At 32.1% G+C, this 16946-nt stretch overlaps 3 protein-coding genes across 8 annotated transcripts; 2 read left to right on the top strand and 1 right to left on the bottom strand.

The window, feature by feature from the left end:
- Positions 1-5231: 5231 nt before the first annotated feature.
- On the bottom strand, positions 5232-7798 carry LOC109594606 (F-box only protein 39). 3 transcript variants are annotated; one of them, XM_049961402.1, is made up of 7 exons: positions 7541-7798; positions 6417-6663; positions 5947-6343; positions 5868-5890; positions 5738-5778; positions 5443-5601; positions 5232-5388 (listed from the first exon to the last, which is right to left on the bottom strand). In XM_049961402.1, exons 1-7 carry the CDS (start codon positions 7707-7709, stop codon positions 5249-5251), a joined length of 1176 nt encoding a protein of 391 aa, XP_049817359.1. In that variant the 5' UTR covers positions 7710-7798; the 3' UTR covers positions 5232-5248. The 3 variants fall into 3 exon arrangements, with proteins under 3 accessions (XP_049817359.1, XP_049817357.1, XP_049817358.1); XM_049961400.1 differs by having other exon boundaries at positions 5738-5890; positions 5958-6343; XM_049961401.1 differs by having other exon boundaries at positions 5738-5890; positions 5958-6340.
- Positions 7799-9349: 1551 nt separating this feature from the next.
- On the top strand, positions 9350-10220 carry LOC109594569 (uncharacterized). 2 transcript variants are annotated; one of them, XM_020009794.2, is made up of 3 exons: positions 9350-9466; positions 9830-10012; positions 10072-10220. In XM_020009794.2, the coding sequence occupies exons 2-3, from the start codon at positions 9841-9843 to the stop codon at positions 10137-10139; spliced, it is 240 nt and encodes a 79-aa protein (XP_019865353.1). In that variant the 5' UTR covers positions 9350-9466; positions 9830-9840; the 3' UTR covers positions 10140-10220. The 2 variants fall into 2 exon arrangements, with proteins under 2 accessions (XP_019865353.1, XP_019865346.1); XM_020009787.2 differs by lacking the exon at positions 9350-9466 and adding an exon at positions 9553-9737.
- Positions 10221-11056: 836 nt separating this feature from the next.
- On the top strand, positions 11057-16892 carry LOC109594638 (C-1-tetrahydrofolate synthase, cytoplasmic). Of its 3 annotated transcripts, none has more exons than XM_049961398.1 (12): positions 11057-11116; positions 11681-11738; positions 11793-11991; positions 12057-12193; positions 12324-12558; positions 12623-12734; positions 14117-14516; positions 14576-15045; positions 15102-15783; positions 15839-16124; positions 16180-16332; positions 16661-16892. In XM_049961398.1, exons 1-12 carry the CDS (start codon positions 11065-11067, stop codon positions 16748-16750), a joined length of 2874 nt encoding a protein of 957 aa, XP_049817355.1. In that variant the 5' UTR covers positions 11057-11064; the 3' UTR covers positions 16751-16892. The 3 variants fall into 3 exon arrangements, with proteins under 3 accessions (XP_049817355.1, XP_019865430.1, XP_049817356.1); XM_020009871.2 differs by lacking the exon at positions 11057-11116 and adding an exon at positions 11344-11485; XM_049961399.1 differs by lacking the exon at positions 11057-11116 and adding an exon at positions 11521-11544.
- The last annotated feature ends 54 nt before the right edge of the window (positions 16893-16946 follow it).

Here is a 16946-nt window from a genome sequence, read left to right as displayed (position 1 = left end):
TTCCAACCGTTGTCATGCATAAGAACAAAATGGTCGTCTATAACAGGGACAAAGTTACTACATTTACTTCAAGAACCTTTCTTATATACCGGTCAGCTGTCTGAGATACACGACGAACCGCTATTAACAAGGTATGCGCTTCAAAACACTATATATACCACTCCATATCATAATAGAACCACTTCCACAATTTCGGGTTTCTCTAATGTTACACTGAGCAAATCTTTACCTTCGCGTCTGTACACTGGAGTGCGTGTATCAGAACCGAAAAGTGAATATCTAGACTTATCCGTGAAAAGGATATTATCCCAGTCCTGAATGTCCCAATGAATGTGTTCTCTTGCTTACTTATTCGTATCACACGGTGTTCCCTGGATAACAACGGTGCAGTAACAGGCATTTTCTTAACCTTTTCCTAACGGTTTTAATAGAAGATAAATTTCAGATTTTGATAGGGCAAGGAGAATCGCCTTACATCATGGGATCTCAACGACACTTGCCTAGATCGGCTGAGATCAGAATAGTACGATTATCAGGTGGTGGACGTCCAAGAGTAACAAATGAAACGTTACTATCTCAGCTGCAAGAACACAATTTAGAAGAACCTACGATAGACCGATATCTGCATCCGACGGCGACTTGCTGATGCTACTTTAAGATCCAGGCGGCCATTAAAAGTGCCTAGACTGACTATGCAACATATAGCCACCCGTCTACAATGGGCTCAAGAGCACATAAATTGTCTTTTACTGCACTGGAGGAACGTCCTTTTTCAGACTAGTCCAGGTTTAAATTGACGAGTGACAACCGACGTCTGAGGGTTTGGAGAAACCAGCACGTGCCGTAAGACTGGCTTTTCCCAGAGAAGTAATCACTTCAGGGAGGTACTGAATGTTTTGGGCGGTATTAAGTTTGGTCGACGCATTCCACATAAAACACATACATTAGCAGGGAATATCTACTTCCAAAACTAATTATCCAACCCACGAAACAACAACTGGAAGAAAATTTTATTTGAATGGATTGTAATTCGCGACCCCACCGCACAAAAAACTTCCAAAATGCGTTAGAAGAAGCAAATGTGCAAAGATTGAATTGTCCAGGAAACTCACCAGATATGAATCTGATCGAACACGTGTGGGATATGCTAGGTCAAACTATTTTAAGAAGACTAAATCTACCCACAACTTCTCAGGAACTAATTGTAGTAATTCAAGACCAATGGGCCAACATTTCGCAAGAAGACATCAATAATTAATTCTTTTAATGCCACGGCAGATTAATTCATTATATTATTATTTATAATACAAAGTAATATAGTTACTATGTGTTTCTACTACATTATTTTACAAATTTCAATATACTACTTTTTTGGTTCTAGTTTATTTAAAAACCTTTGTAATAAAGCAACAAATTATGTACAATTAATTAAAACATGTTATTATTATTTTATTTCTAAAAATATTAGGGGGTCCAAGAATTTTGACGGTGTGTGTATAATCAATCGATAATTGTTGCAGTCAGGGAACTTATCGAAGATTGTGCCAAATATTGAATTCGAGTTATTAAGATATTTGAGTAATCAATGTTCGAGTTATCAAGTAAAAATTACACATAATTTTCACCTTGCCATTGTCAATCAATTTACTATTTATATATATATTTTGAACTTGTTTATACTGTTTCTTACTATACTATTTATTATTTCCTACATTTCCGATATTGAAATTTTCTTTATGAGTTCAAAAATCAGCTTAACGCAACAAAAGTGGCACGTTGGATTCACAATGTATTTGAAGAAGTAAGTGATGAGGTTGTACGATTTTCGTTTTGTTGGTTCATAGTTACAATGCGATCGTCTTGAAACCTGTTTCAGCAAATAAATTAAGCAAAAAGTCTTGTAAAATCTTGGTAAAACATGTTGAAAATATGCCTGTCTTCAAATTGTATTAATCAAACATTAGAAAATGTCTTCGCGAATTGTATTTCATTAAAAAATTGGACAAATCTATTACACATAAATGCTCCTTACGTACGACGAAAAGTGAATTGATTTTGATAATTCTCGCCAGTCTGGACAATGGGTTGAAACTGGTAAATGTGAGGAGACATTGTTTAAAATAAAATTTTAACGCAGAATTGATCATTGCATGCATATGTATGTGTATTATGTGTGTATCTTTACATAATGACTACCTACCAAGAGATGTAACTGCTGGCAAATTGACCAAGTTCATGAAAAGTTGACTCAAAGAAGAAGCTCTACCGAACAAGTCTTCTACTCCTTCAAATCAGTGCAAAACCATATGCAACATTAGAATCTCAAAAGAAGCTTCAAAATGATTATTCCTATTATTATTATTATCTATTTTTACCATTATTTTTACCATTGTGCAATTTTTACACTTGTGAAGTGGAAGGTAAAACTGAGGTTGAGTTTTACATATTCTTCAGTTCTTACAACCCAGTCTTTTTCTCTTGTGACAATTGTAAATGTAGAACGTTGAGAAAATATTGTTGATTATAATGGTAATTTTGGAAGGTGTATTCAACTATTCCCCATAAAAATACCCTAATCATTTTTTGACTATAAATAATAATAAACTAAACCTGTTAGGTGGTATACAAAACTTAATAATACTATGATTATATTAACAACAATGCTTTTACAATCTCCTATAATTTTTATAAATTTTTAAATCCTCAAAGCTCAGTAAAATAAAATTTGTACAATCTCTGGTGTTACTAGGCTCAATAAGATATATTATTTTATCACAGATATAAGTTCTTTAATTTCTGTTATTTGATCTATTACTTCTTAAAATCGGGTTGTGGATAAAAAAGGTACTATGATTTTTCACATTAAATACGCCACACTATATTTATACATATAATTTCAATTATAAAATCTTCATGTAGTACAGTTTTTTTGCAAAGGATAAAGTATATTTTATATATACCTCTTGACGTGTGAGATTTATTTTGCTAGTAGTGGTAAGTAATATCTACTTATAAATTTTTCAAAAATTATGCTAATTATAAAGCAAAATTTAATTCATAAGTATAATATATATTACACTTTATTGTTAAAATGCTATTTTAATTTCAAACAATAATTCTGGGATACGTTAATATTTACTGAAATAGATATAAAAATTATTATTTTCTAATTAAGAAAATAAATGTATTAGCGGTTTTGAGTAAAAACAGTTTAATGTTTCTTGTTATGTCTGTCTATTATTACACATATTTAAAATTTAATTTATTCAGTGAGATTTCAATTTGTCGATTAATTAAAATTAAAAGGAAAAGCTTCGATGTGTAAAACAACGGTGTATTCATCTCTTTGACATGCACAGCAAATACAACAAATATTTCAGATTCCTCCATCTATGTTAACATATTTTTTTGGACATACCATAAAATGAAAACATATTTGTATTAATGCTTATGTATAATATTTTATTATTAAATTTATAAAAATTCAATTACGAGAAGTATGTAACATATAGTAAATTGCTTTGGTTAAGAGGTACTACTATTTAGATCGTATTTAATAAATATTGATCCATTATCACTTTTTCATATTTCTCTTATTGTCCGATACATGAGATAGAATAATAGCAATGTGTTTTTTTTATATTCAAATCTTCACATGCCTAGTATTAAATGTATAAAAATAAGATTACCATTGGAAATAAATGACAATCGGGTTCCTCACCTAGCAACACTAAACATAACAGTCATTTGTTTTCAAAATAACTAATACATCAAAATTGAGAACTACATTATTGAATGTCACTGTAAAGTGCGACTAGAAATTTGAGTGAAAAATTATCTCCAATCATAAATAATAAAATTGTCAGCATGTTCCACGAACTATCTGATGAAACTGAGGACATGGAAGTAGAAGACGTAAAAATTGTATTGGAAAATCTTGTTAAGAAACAGCCTCGGGAACTGGACATTAAGGTAGACCGATTTTTACAAAGCGTTAAGGAAAAATGGTCGCCGCTTGGCCATTTGGTATTCATAGGTGGAGAAAACAACGGCCCAGTCAATTACTTGATGAACGGAATTAAACGGGCCAACTGTTTTTTCGATATACGAACGTCAGACTACAAATGTCAATTTATAGTCAACAATATTTGCGTTGTGGAAGATGATTTACCGTACCCGCAACTCACCAACAGAATTCGACATAATTTGAAGCAGAAGGCGTACCACAAATTAGCTCAGGAATGTTTCACGGTTGTAAAAAAAGATCAATTTGAGGATATTTCTTTGGACGAGATTGTTTGTACAATGAATGAAGTAAGCGCATCGAATGAATCTATGTCAGAATCCGATAAGTTAATGGTAGCTGTGACTAAAATCCTTAAGGATTTCGCTAGTTCCGATAAGGTGACTATTCTCAGGTTCTGTGCGGAATTTAACAAGGAAGAACGTGACATGATTCATGTAACAGCAAGAGCATGCCTGTTGAAATCCAAGAGCTTAGGAAGTGGTGCAAGCCGCAGAGTCTCAGTTTCCAAGGTGTGGGACCCAATGGAATTGGTTCGAGTCCTGCTTATTAACGGCTGCGAATCACTATCTTATCGCCTCTTAATTCCTGTGAAGTTTGCCTACATGTGGAGGGCTATCCAGTCTAATTAATATATATGTATTATACTGTTACATTTTCTTATATACTCATATTATACTTAAGATTGTATTAATTATATGAATAATAAACAGAATATTAAGATACAATGTGTTTCAGTTATCTGAAAAATTTTAACTACCACCATTAAAAAAAAATATATATAACAGAGCAACAGGAAACGAGATAAAAAATAATTCAATCCTTCTATAAAAGCTGTTTGTTTTTTGTTCTTATTGATTTGAATGCAAGCTTTGGCCCGCCGAATTCAATTTTAGCACACCGTTTTTAACCTTATATACAGGATGTTTCGCAACTTACATAAGTAGTCGATTTATCATATCATTTTAAATGAACTTCTTATGTAACAGTGTATCGGATAAGTTGCAAAACACCCTGTAAAATAGTGAAGTGTATCAGTGTATTATAAATTAATATTTTTCAAATGACATTTATTTAAAAAATAAATCTAATAATACATATAAACTCCTTTTCTGAATGCTCCGGAGTGACCAACTTAAATAATGTGAACGATAGTAATCGATCGAAAGTTTCTACTAACATTAAAATTTTTTTGATGCAATACGAATTCTCAATTTAATTGGTTTAATGATAAATATAGACTACATTTCCTATCTCATGATTTACAATTTTGAAGTCGATTCCCTTTTTAAAATATTCATCCGTAACTTGAGTCCTTTCATCGTCATCACGTTTTTTTAACTTCACGTGAACATACTTGGTATCTAGAAAAATAGAATATAAAATTATACAATATATACTAATTAACTTATACTCACTTTTGTTTTCTTTTAATTGACATATATCACGTACAGTATTCATATTCGTAATCACCCCACCGAAGTTCACGCCTGTTAATTTTGGACAACTCTTTACCAAATTTAAAATATCATCGTCAAGTATTTCACTGTGGTTTCTTAATTGAAGGTTTATGTTCTCTGTAATAAAATAACTTGGTTTAATTTAATGTATATTTGAAGTATTACAAAATTATAAAAAAATGGTCTAATTGTCACCATGTAGTAACATTAAAATTGTTTGGAAAAAGAAAAGAAACGGAGCAGTTATACTTACCCAAAGTTTCGTGATAATGCTTCACCAACAAATGTATAGATCTACGAAAGTGTCTTTTAGATTGATCACCCATACCAGTATACATTGAAAATGACGAAAGTGGTATATTTGGCTTTAAAAAATTACACACCGCATCATAATGAACCACATTCGCTGCAACAAACCATAATTTATTTGTTCATTAACTAGAAACATTTATTTTGGCATACTTTTGACTTACTTATGGTGAAGCCAACGGTTAGTTGAGGACATGAATGGCTTAATTTTCTCCAATCTTCTTCTAATATTGGACTACCAGAGGCATCCCGAATTCCAACATGTAAATACCTTAAATTTTTATTGTGGCGTCCTATTAAAGCTCTGATAACGCTTCTGGAAAGGATGAAATAATCCAACTCTATCACTTTTAAATTGGACAGCCCTTGCACTAAACTTTGAAATTGCTGAGAATCGTAAGCTAACTGATAGCAGCTGGTATTGTGAAGGGATATATAGTTTATGGTTTCATTTGAGCCTTTCGAAAGACTAGATATGAAAAGTTTTATACAGTCATCTCTATACATGTTCAAATTATTAAACGTAATATTGCTCAAATTGTCCTGGCTGCTATAAACAATAAAATTACATGAAGAAATGTGTCATAATATTAGTAATATTTTCATAAGTAATGTACACTTACACCAAAAAACGATTTAAGTGGTATATGATTTTTTTGCATTTAAATACATCATACCAATCAAATATTTTGATGTAGTTCAGTTGAACGTTGCTCTCAATTAGGACACTTAACCATCTTACTGTTCGTTTCGTGAGAGCCCTATGTTTCAAAGGCAACCATGATCCCATTCGTTCTGGGTGAGCCCAACCAATTTCCAAAGATTTTATGTATTTGGAAAAATATCGGGTACAAATCATCGTGCTTGGATCTAAAAGTAGTGTAAAATCTTTATAAACATTAGTTTCTATTAATACACTAGTCACAAAAAGTATCGCATAATTGATTTTTGACTATTTGATTATTTTTACCTTCTAAAACTGTACGAAAGTGGCAAGTAATACAACTTAGGAATGGTTAATAATGGTTTATTGCATAAAATTAAAGAAAAACCAGCAAAATAATAAAAATAACAGTAAATTACCGAAAATATGAAAAAAACGCTTCTAACCCCAGTTGAATCATTTTAAAATCTAGTATCTGCCTTTGGCTCTAATGACATCCCTCATTCTATGTGGGAAGTTTCTTATAAGATTTCTAACGTAGTCCAGATACAACTGTTCCTATTCTTCATTTAAAACGTCTATCAGCTCATCAAGACTGTTTGGAGCTATATTACGGGTTCTTATGCATCTCTGAAGGTGGCCCCAAACATGTTCGATTGGATTTAGATCTAGATTATTTCGTAGTCAATCTAAAACAAAAATTCCAATCCCTTGGTAGTAATCTGCAGTTATTCTGACAAAGTGAGGGCGAGCGTTGTCGTACATAAGAACTAAATTGACGCCTATAACAGGGACAAACGTTACTACATTTTCTTCAAGAACCTTTCTTATATACCGACCAGCTGTCAGAGATCCATGACGAAACACTATTCACACAGTATGAGCTTCAAAACATATACCACTCCATATCATAATAGAACCACTATCATAATAGAAACACTAAAGGACACAAATATAAAAATGTTTTAGTAAGAACTACGATTAAATTTTAGTCTTTTTTCCTATTTTAAAATTTATGCGATACTTTTTGTGATGAGTATAAATGGATATACCAAATAATTAGTTGAACTCATGGGAACGTACCCATTAAATCATCATCAATATTGACGACCATATAATCCCATAATTCGACCTGATCCATCGCCCTTTTCCATTGGGAACACACCATCGCACAGGCTAATCTATCCTTCCTCGGTAGATAACCATATATTGCTACTAGTGCAGTTAATGAAAGTTTCTGCCAGTTAGTCATTACTCAACTTTCGCAACTCACTTACTTTCTTTGAACAACACTATTACAGATTCGTGTTACGCAATTTAATTTTTTATAGGACCATTATATCTGACATTTCAAAAATAAAAAATCGTTTTGACGGAAAAAATAACCTAGGTAACTCAAATAATGACACAAGAAGGACGAGCTTCGTATACAGATGCTCTTTTTCAATAATCTTATTTATTCCACTGCAAATGTCTTGATTAAATTATACAGAATTGTATCAACATAACTTTTAACCCTGTAATAAAACTAATATCATCAAATTTCTTGGAAAATTAATAAAGATTATATATAAAAAAGAGAATATTAATCGTTACATTATTCAAATCAATACTTGGTCTGTTTTCATTCCACCCTCCTTGGTATACTCAAAATTAATGAATGAATAAATGCTTGATTCACATCTCGCCATTCTTCTCTAAGAACATTACAAGGTACTTCAAATTTAGAAGTTGATGGTTTCCAGTGTAAATTTGTCTTTGAAGATGGTCCCATGTGTTCAATTGGATTGCAGTCTGGTGAATGCGTCCTCTGTATCCAAGTAATGTTGTGAGGTCAGGCAAATTTTTGAGCACATAGAATTATAATTGATTGAACAACCAATCCGTGGTGTCTTTAAAAAATTCCACCCACATTATTACAAAACTACCTCCAAAATCAAAAGTTGGATCCATGTTTGGCTCATGATATTTCTCACTACGATCACGTCATGTCCAAATACGGCTATCCCAGTGATATATGTCCATTGAGCAGCAGTTCTATTTAACAAAATGTCTTACAATAATTCTACTGTTTGCACGAAGCGTGGTTGTAGAGAATGTGCAATTCCATCCAGTAGAAATAATCAGTTCCTCCATTCTAGCGCGTTGCCTGACCGTCTAGGGCTAGAAATATTCAATTAATATTACTGATTAAAATAAAACATTTTGAATCGGCAATATCGATCGTTTTTATCGATTATCTCTTTGGACATTTTTTTCTTAGGCACTTTGCCTTACGCGTGTCACAAATGGGCGAGGGAATCAGAACCTTGATCTTCGGCTAATAGATCAAACTGGAATACGTGACCCATACTTTAGAATTTTGGGAACCGGTTCGTTCCGCTCATTTTGAAGATCTGCATCTTTGAACTGGATCAGTTTTGATCTGGAAATTTCTAGTCTTAGTTGTTGATGTTTAGTGTAAATTTCCACAAAATTTTGGACAATGACTCTCCAGTTTCAATATTTTTAGTGGAACTTTCTTCTGGTTTCAATAGTCATTTATTAATAAACTTTGGAGTTGGTCAGTACAATGATTATGATTGTTCTATTCCACTGACATTGTTGATTTTTAAAACAAAAACTAAAAGTAGTTTTTATTATTTGTTTGTATTTTACCTGTTTATTTATAGGTATCAATGAACTATAGTGATGTAACATTAATATATCACAAAATTGAATAACTCAATTCTTTGCACCATGTCATATATATTTTTTATAACTTTTGATAGGGACTGTATACCGGAAATGGTCAAAATACTACTTGTTATTACTATTTATTATTAATAATATTATTTATTTATTTATTATTTATTAAAAGGGATTTAATACCGATTTGCAAATGCAATTCTACTGAATTAATTTTAAATTCCGTGGCAAAACTCGTGCCAGTCGCGCCGCGACTTGCGCATTGTTTCTCGGCCGAAGTCGGTAATTCAGTCAGACATTGCTAGTGAATAAGTTGGGCAGGTAATTTTTTAATGAAACTGCAATCGTTTCATTATTATGCATTGTAACATCTAGAAATCGAAGTGGTGCTTTTTGTTTTGAGTGTACCCTCATAACCTGTTTTGTTTTAGTGTGATTTCCTGTTATTAACATTGTGTTGGGCAAAGTGACGTTTTGGTTACATAAACTCCATATCACCCCATTTAACTTAATTTTCATCAACTAACCATCAAGATGAGCAACCTAGAGAAATCTAAGGCCAAGCCAATGAATTCCGTCATTATGGACATAAGTAAACCCCTCATTTTATTACTAATTCATTTTAATCATCATCTTAACCTCACATTCCGATCATTGGGCATAATGTTATTCAAAAATTTTCAGAAGACACCACCATGGCCGATAAGGTAGAGAAAGTTGGCAACCCAATGAAATACCCGTACACCTTCACAGCCAAAATGGCTCAATTCCCGTGGAAACACTATTTCAAGAACCAATGGATCTGGAAATACTATGCCGTATCACTCCTCGTCTGTATTCCAGTCTTCAAGTCCATTAGTAATTTGTGTAAGTACAACTGTGATAATCTTTGTGTTACTAGGTGAATATAATCTTCTTGATTACAGCTAACTCCCCTGAGAATGTGGCCAAATGGGCTGAAATCCGCCGCAGGGAAGCTGCCGAACACCACTAAATTTATTGTTTCATAGTCTGTATAGCAATTTCAATCCACATTTTTGTTATATTATTTATGTATAATAAAATGTAAACAGTTTACATGTAATTTTGTTTTCTGAGAGCCTTATTACAAACTTTTAACCAAGTTGATTCATTTTTATATTTCATTTATTTAACCAAATGAATAATTTCAACTAACCTTTCAGAAAGGCAACACCTATAACAACTTGTTACACTTAGTTGCCTACTTCAAATCTAAATAAAACTTATCACTCTTTATATTTTTTATTATTTTTAATTATTTATCCATTTTTTAGTAGAATATATATTAATAAATTTATAAGTCACTATAACAGCCTTATCATCAATGCAATCAATTATGTATTAATATTTGTATCTAAATTACGTTAAATATTGCTTAAATGTTTATTTTTGTGTTTATTATAAATATCATAGTCATATTTTATTAGATTATTAAAGTAATAAAAAATATGTACATATGTGATAATTAAAAATTTTAAACAAATTTATTTTTCATTGATGCTCAGTATTTAATTTTTCCTGAATAAAATAAAAATACTTACTAGTGTGATTTTTATTACATTTTTTTTCAAAAATTGTAATAAATAATAATTTAAGTCACAATTGGAAAAGAATAATACTGAAGATATTTTAGAAGTAAATTTCTAGATTATCAAATTTAAAATGCAATTATTTAATTAGTTAAATTGTATGATAATAATAATTTTGTTTTAAAATCTATTGAAGTCATTTTTGAAATTCATATAATATGGTAAAATAATATGATTTAACGTCATTTTAATTGTAAACAAAAGGGACATTCATATCAGTTCAAAGGTAAAACTAATGCCACTAATGATAATCTTTTGACCCATTTTAAAACTAATAATAAATAATAGTACCAAATGAAAATCGAAAATATGTTTGTGAACAAAGTGTTTAAGAAATTAATACCGCGTTCAATATATAAAGGTAACAACAATTTATTATTGTAAAATAATTATTAAATAGCATTAACAAATGATTTTAGTCTTAAGAGAAAGACAATAGTATTTGGGCATAACCGCAATAATATTTTAAAATTTGCGCCTTGGTGATCAGTCAATGCGGTGCATCACACGGGGAACGCGAAAAACGCGCCAAAACATTGTGTTTAACCTTAAAATGATTTTTAAATTTACCTTTACACCGAAAGTTTTTAAATTAAGATAACAATGGCTTTTTTTCAGAAAATTAGTGTTTTAAGATTATTTAGGTTGCTAATTAACCTATACTTTTCGTGTTTCCTTCCCGTATCTTGGAACAACATTTTTTTAAAGAAAAAATCAAAATACAATGAAAGTAAGTTATATCCAGAAATATTCTGTTTTTCTGGCGCAATATTTCATAATATTTATTATGTACGTTAAAACATCATAAGACATTTATTTTTGTAGCTCTTATCCTACTAAATGATAACCCCTAACCTTTTGTTTACTCCTTAATAAATACTACCAGCACCCATGGTTAATAGTTTCATTCTCATACTCATTTTAGACATTAGAAGAATGTCCGCCACCACAGGAAATATTTTATCTGGAACTGACATAGCCAGGTACGAAACGCACACAATTGCTTCTCAGATCAAGTTTTAAAAAATATTTTACAGGGAGATCAAGGAACAGTTGACAAAGGATGTAGCTGCAATTAAGCAAAAGCTGCCCAATTTCCAACTGGGGTTGGCTATTGTACAAGTGGGTGGTAGAGAGGACTCCAATGTGTACATCCGGATGAAAATTAAAGCTGCCCAAGAAATTGGTATCAATGCTGAACATGTTAAACTGCCAAAATCTACCACTGAAGTGGAGGTAAGAGATTGTTTTTTCTGTTACTAATTAGTTACAGTTTTTAATTGCTTTAATAAAAATTTCAGTTGCTGAGTAAGATTCAAAAACTTAATGCTGATCCAAATGTGCATGGAATTATTGTACAAATGCCTTTGGATTCTGACACAAAGATTGACTCACATTTAATCACTGATGCAGTTGCTCCTGAGAAGGATGTGGATGGGTAAGAAAAATACTAATTATTTCATGAATTAAATTTAATTAAGAGCAAAAAATTTATAACACTTATTGTAGTAAAATTAATAAATTTTCGATGTAATAAAGTAATTATAATAAATTTTATTATTTTTCAGTCTTAACACAATCAACGAGGGGCGAACAGCTATTGGCGACTTAACAGGTTTCTTGCCATGCACTCCAAACGGCGTTATTGAAATGATAAAACGAACTGGAATTCAAATGGCAGGTGCTGAAACTGTTGTATTGGGCAGGAGCAAAATCGTTGGAACACCCGCTGCAGAACTTCTTAAATGGAACCACGCGACTGTTACCGTCTGCCATTCAAAAACTAAAAATTTGAAAGCTCAAGTACGTTGGTTAATAATTTAAGTGATTTTCATTGTCTTGTTTATGCAGATTTTGTCTATTCCAGTGCCTTAAAGCGGATATTTTAGTCGTTGGTATTGGACAACCGGAATTAGTGAAAGGTGATTGGGTGAAGCCAGGAGCCGTAGTCATTGATTGTGGAATAAATGCCATTCCAGGTAAGTTTTCTTTTTGTTTGATTAACCACTTATTATTAATATTAATAAATGCATACCATTAGTCAGATTACAGTTAAATACTAAACATTTCTTGGAAACATTTAAAAGTAATTACATTATTGACAATAATTTTGTTACCAATTTACTTTATTATCTTGCTCAAGGATACAAATTAAAAAATGAAGACAGAATAAAAAATGCAAAATTTATTACGTTAATCTAAAATACATATTGCATGACTATTACACCACACTGATACATGTAATTCTATTACCTTAGTTTCAATTACTGTTACTTATCTCTACTCAATTGACTGAGGTTCTTTTGTTAATAGCAGTCCACTTCTTATCGTCGATCAGTAACCAGAAAATGTTTTTTATAATTAAATATATATTATCTTGATTTTACTTTCTATTGCCCACCTTATCAAAACGGATTTTCTAAACATTTAATCGTATTTATTTTTTCGAGATGGAACCAACAAACGGTAAATATTCTTAAATATTCTATAATAGTTTGGTGAAAATGAGTGCTTACTAACAAATTTTTCTATTGTATTGTTTCATGTTTATTTTGTGTTGTAATATTGTGATGAAAAATGGTTTATAGCTCCAGTGTTTTATTTTAGGAAATATTTAATGTATAATTTTGTTTGGTTGAAAATTCAAATGTTTCCATTTCTCTGACCATCACTGTATAATAAATTTTAATACATATTAAAAATTTCTTAATTTTTAAAATTTCTTGCGCAAATCTAAAATAAATATCGCATGACCCGTTCATACATGTGATTCTATTATCTTAGTTTAAATTACAGTTGCTTTTCCCTACTTTATTGACTTCAACTTTTTTATTATTAGTTCAGTTTTTCGTCGATAAGAAGCAAAAAAGTGTCTTTGATAATTAAATATTTATTACCTTGGTTTAACTTTGAGATTTACTAAACGAATATTGATTCGTTTCCACTTATTTGACATGGAATCAATGAATGGTAAATATAATTAGATATACTGTGGTAATAAATTTTTCTGTTTTATTTCACAATTATGATACATTAATATATTGTGACCAAAGGTGGTCCCTTATGTTTTCTAAATAGTTTTTATATTTTGTGCATACTGCAATTAGGGTGTAAATTAAAATGTATAGCATGCTACTTCTCTTCACTGTATAATAAATTGTAATAATATATTTTTAAATTTTCTATTGTATTCTAAAATATATATTCGTATTTATTATTAAAATAACTTCCAGTACCAAATTTTGCTATTTGATTAATTTTATTGTTTATTATACGCATATTGTGTTTATTAATAAATCTCCCAAGCATTTGTAATAACAATTTTATATAATATATTATATATATATATATATATTTTTAGATCCCACCAAAAAATCTGGCCAAAGACTGGTCGGAGATGTTGCATATGAAGAGGCTCGTAAAAATGCCTCTTACATCACCCCCGTCCCAGGTGGCGTCGGTCCCATGACTGTAGCCATGCTCATGAAGAACACCGTACAAAGTGCCCAGAAATCAGCCAACCGTATTTTGAACGCGAAATGGAACCTGAAACATTTGCCGTTAAAACTTCTGAATCCAGTTCCCAGCGACATTGCCATTTCTAGAGCACAGGAACCCAAGAACATCGTTCAATTGGCCGAAGAAATTGGATTGTATCCGGGAGAGGTTTCTCCCTATGGTACCACCAAGGCAAAAATTTCACTTTCGGTTCTTGACAGACTGAAAGAACAACAAAACGGAAAATACGTCGTTCTTGCTGGGTAAGAAATTTTAATGCAGTTGGTGCATATTTTTCTAATTTATGTGATTGATGTTTTAGTATTACTCCGACTCCATTTGGCGAAGGCAAAAGTACCACCCTTTTAGGTTTGGTACAAGCCCTGTCCACTCAACTGGATAAGAATGTGTTCGCTACACTTAGACAACCGTCTCAAGGACCAACCTTCGGAATCAAAGGTGGCGCTGCTGGTGGTGGATACTCTCAAATCATCCCCATGGAAGACATGAACTTGCATTTAACCGGAGACATTCACGCTATTACTGCGGCTCACAACTTACTGGCTGCCCAATTGGATGCAAGAATGTTCCATGAAGCCACCCAAACGGATAAAGCTCTATTCGATAGATTGGTACCAACGATTAAGGGTGTGAGGAAGTTCTCTGACATCCAGATCAGGAGATTGAAGCGACTGGGAATTAACAAAACTGATCCCAACTCTTTGACTGATGAAGAAAAGGCCAGATGGGCCAGGTTGAACATTGACCCTAACCATGTTACTTGGGATAGAGGTAAGATGATTTTCAATATAGAGATAAAGAATAATAAGCAATGTATCCTTTTCCAGTGTTGGATGTCAACGACAGATATTTACGTGAAATCACTGTGGGCCAGTCTCCAACAGAGAAAGGTCTTTCCCGTAAAACGGGCTTCACCATTAGTGTGGCCAGTGAAATTATGGCTATTCTTGCCCTCTCTAATGATCTTAAAGATTTCAAGGAGAGACTATCTAAAATGGTCGTCGCTTTTGATAAAAACGGCAAACCTGTGATTGCCGATGATTTAGGAATTACTGGGGCACTGATGGTATTGCTTCTAGACACCATTCAACCAACTTTGTTGCAATCTCTGGAGGGTACTCCCGCTCTTGTACATGCTGGACCTTTCGCTAACATTGCGCACGGTTCAAGCTCTATAATTGCTGATAAGATTGCACTGAAATTGGTTGGAAAGGATGGTTTCTGCGTTACTGAAGCTGGATTTTCGTCTGAAATTGGCATGGAGAAATTCTTCAACATCAAATGTAGAGCATCTGGACTTACTCCGAATGCTGTGGTGTTGGTTTCAACTGTTAGAGCATTGAAAATGCACGGTGGTGGTCCTGCCGTAACGCCTGGAGCTCCTCTTGCTCCTGAGTATACCCAAGAAAACCTGGAATTAGTCAGAAAAGGCCTTCCCAATTTACTAAAACATATTAGCAACGGTGTTAAATACGGGGTTCCCGTAGTAGTTGCCATTAATCACAGAGAGTAAGTTTTACTAATTTTTAACTAAAACTGTAGATTAATTATGTTTATTTTTCAGCGGAGATACAGACGCAGAAGTCCAACTTATTGCTGAGGCTGCCAAACAAGCTGGTGCTTATGATGCTGTTGTATCTAAACATTGGGCTTTAGGAGGTCTTGGTGCTAAAGCTTTGGCGGAAGCACTTGTCAAAGCTACTGAGAAGCCCAGCAACTTTAAGTTCCTTTACGACACTAATTTACCTTTGCAAGAAAAAGCTAATATCATCGCTAAGGAAATGTATGGTGCCGCGAAAGTTACTTTTACCGAAAAAGCGCTGGAGAAAATTAAAAAATACGAAGAAGAAGTATGTCATTTATATAGATAAAATATAGGATAATCAAAATTGATTTCGTTTTTAGGGATATGGAAAATTGCCAATTTGCATGGCAAAAACTCAGTCATCACTTACTGGTGATCCCAAAATTAAAGGTGCCCCAACTGGCTTCACCATTGATGTTTTTGATGTATCCATCTCTGCTGGTGCACAGTTTGCTGTACTCTATGCTGGAGAGGTATTATAACTCATTTTTATGCTTATTAATGAAAAACATGTTTTGCAAAATAGTATATTTAACATGAAAAAAGTCAGTTTCTCAATCACTGAAAAAAAAAAACTCCTTCAATGGGGGAATCCGAGGAGCTGAAATTATTTCATCTGGTTTCTTTTGAATAGAATTAAATACAATCAATTAGAATCTTTACCGTAACTTTACCATCGACATATTAAGACCAAGATTGCATTGATAACCGTTTATCCAAACTGTATTGATATAGTTAGCAATTACATACATTAATGTTGTGAACTTAAAAATAAGTACTAACTAAATGTAATTTTTTCAGATCAATAAAATGCCTGGATTACCAACTAGGCCAGCAATTTACGACATTGACGTGGATACTGAAACTGGAGAAATAACTGGACTATTCTAAATTAAATTTATTATTTGACACATTGAATTGAATGGAAATTGAATTACCGGAGTAGTTTTATTTTCATATTTGAATTGTTTTTATTTGTAGTTGTACATTTTTCATTAAATTTCATATATTTTTTATAAATATTATACTTTAATTACAGGTGTTTTATTTACTTCCATTTATTACTGCAACACTAAAATATATTAAT

Source organism: Aethina tumida, chromosome 1 (assembly GCF_024364675.1).
Source record: "Aethina tumida isolate Nest 87 chromosome 1, icAetTumi1.1, whole genome shotgun sequence".
NCBI classification, from domain to species: Eukaryota; Metazoa; Arthropoda; class Insecta; order Coleoptera; family Nitidulidae; genus Aethina; species Aethina tumida.
This window is presented reverse-complemented; position numbering and strand designations above follow the sequence as displayed.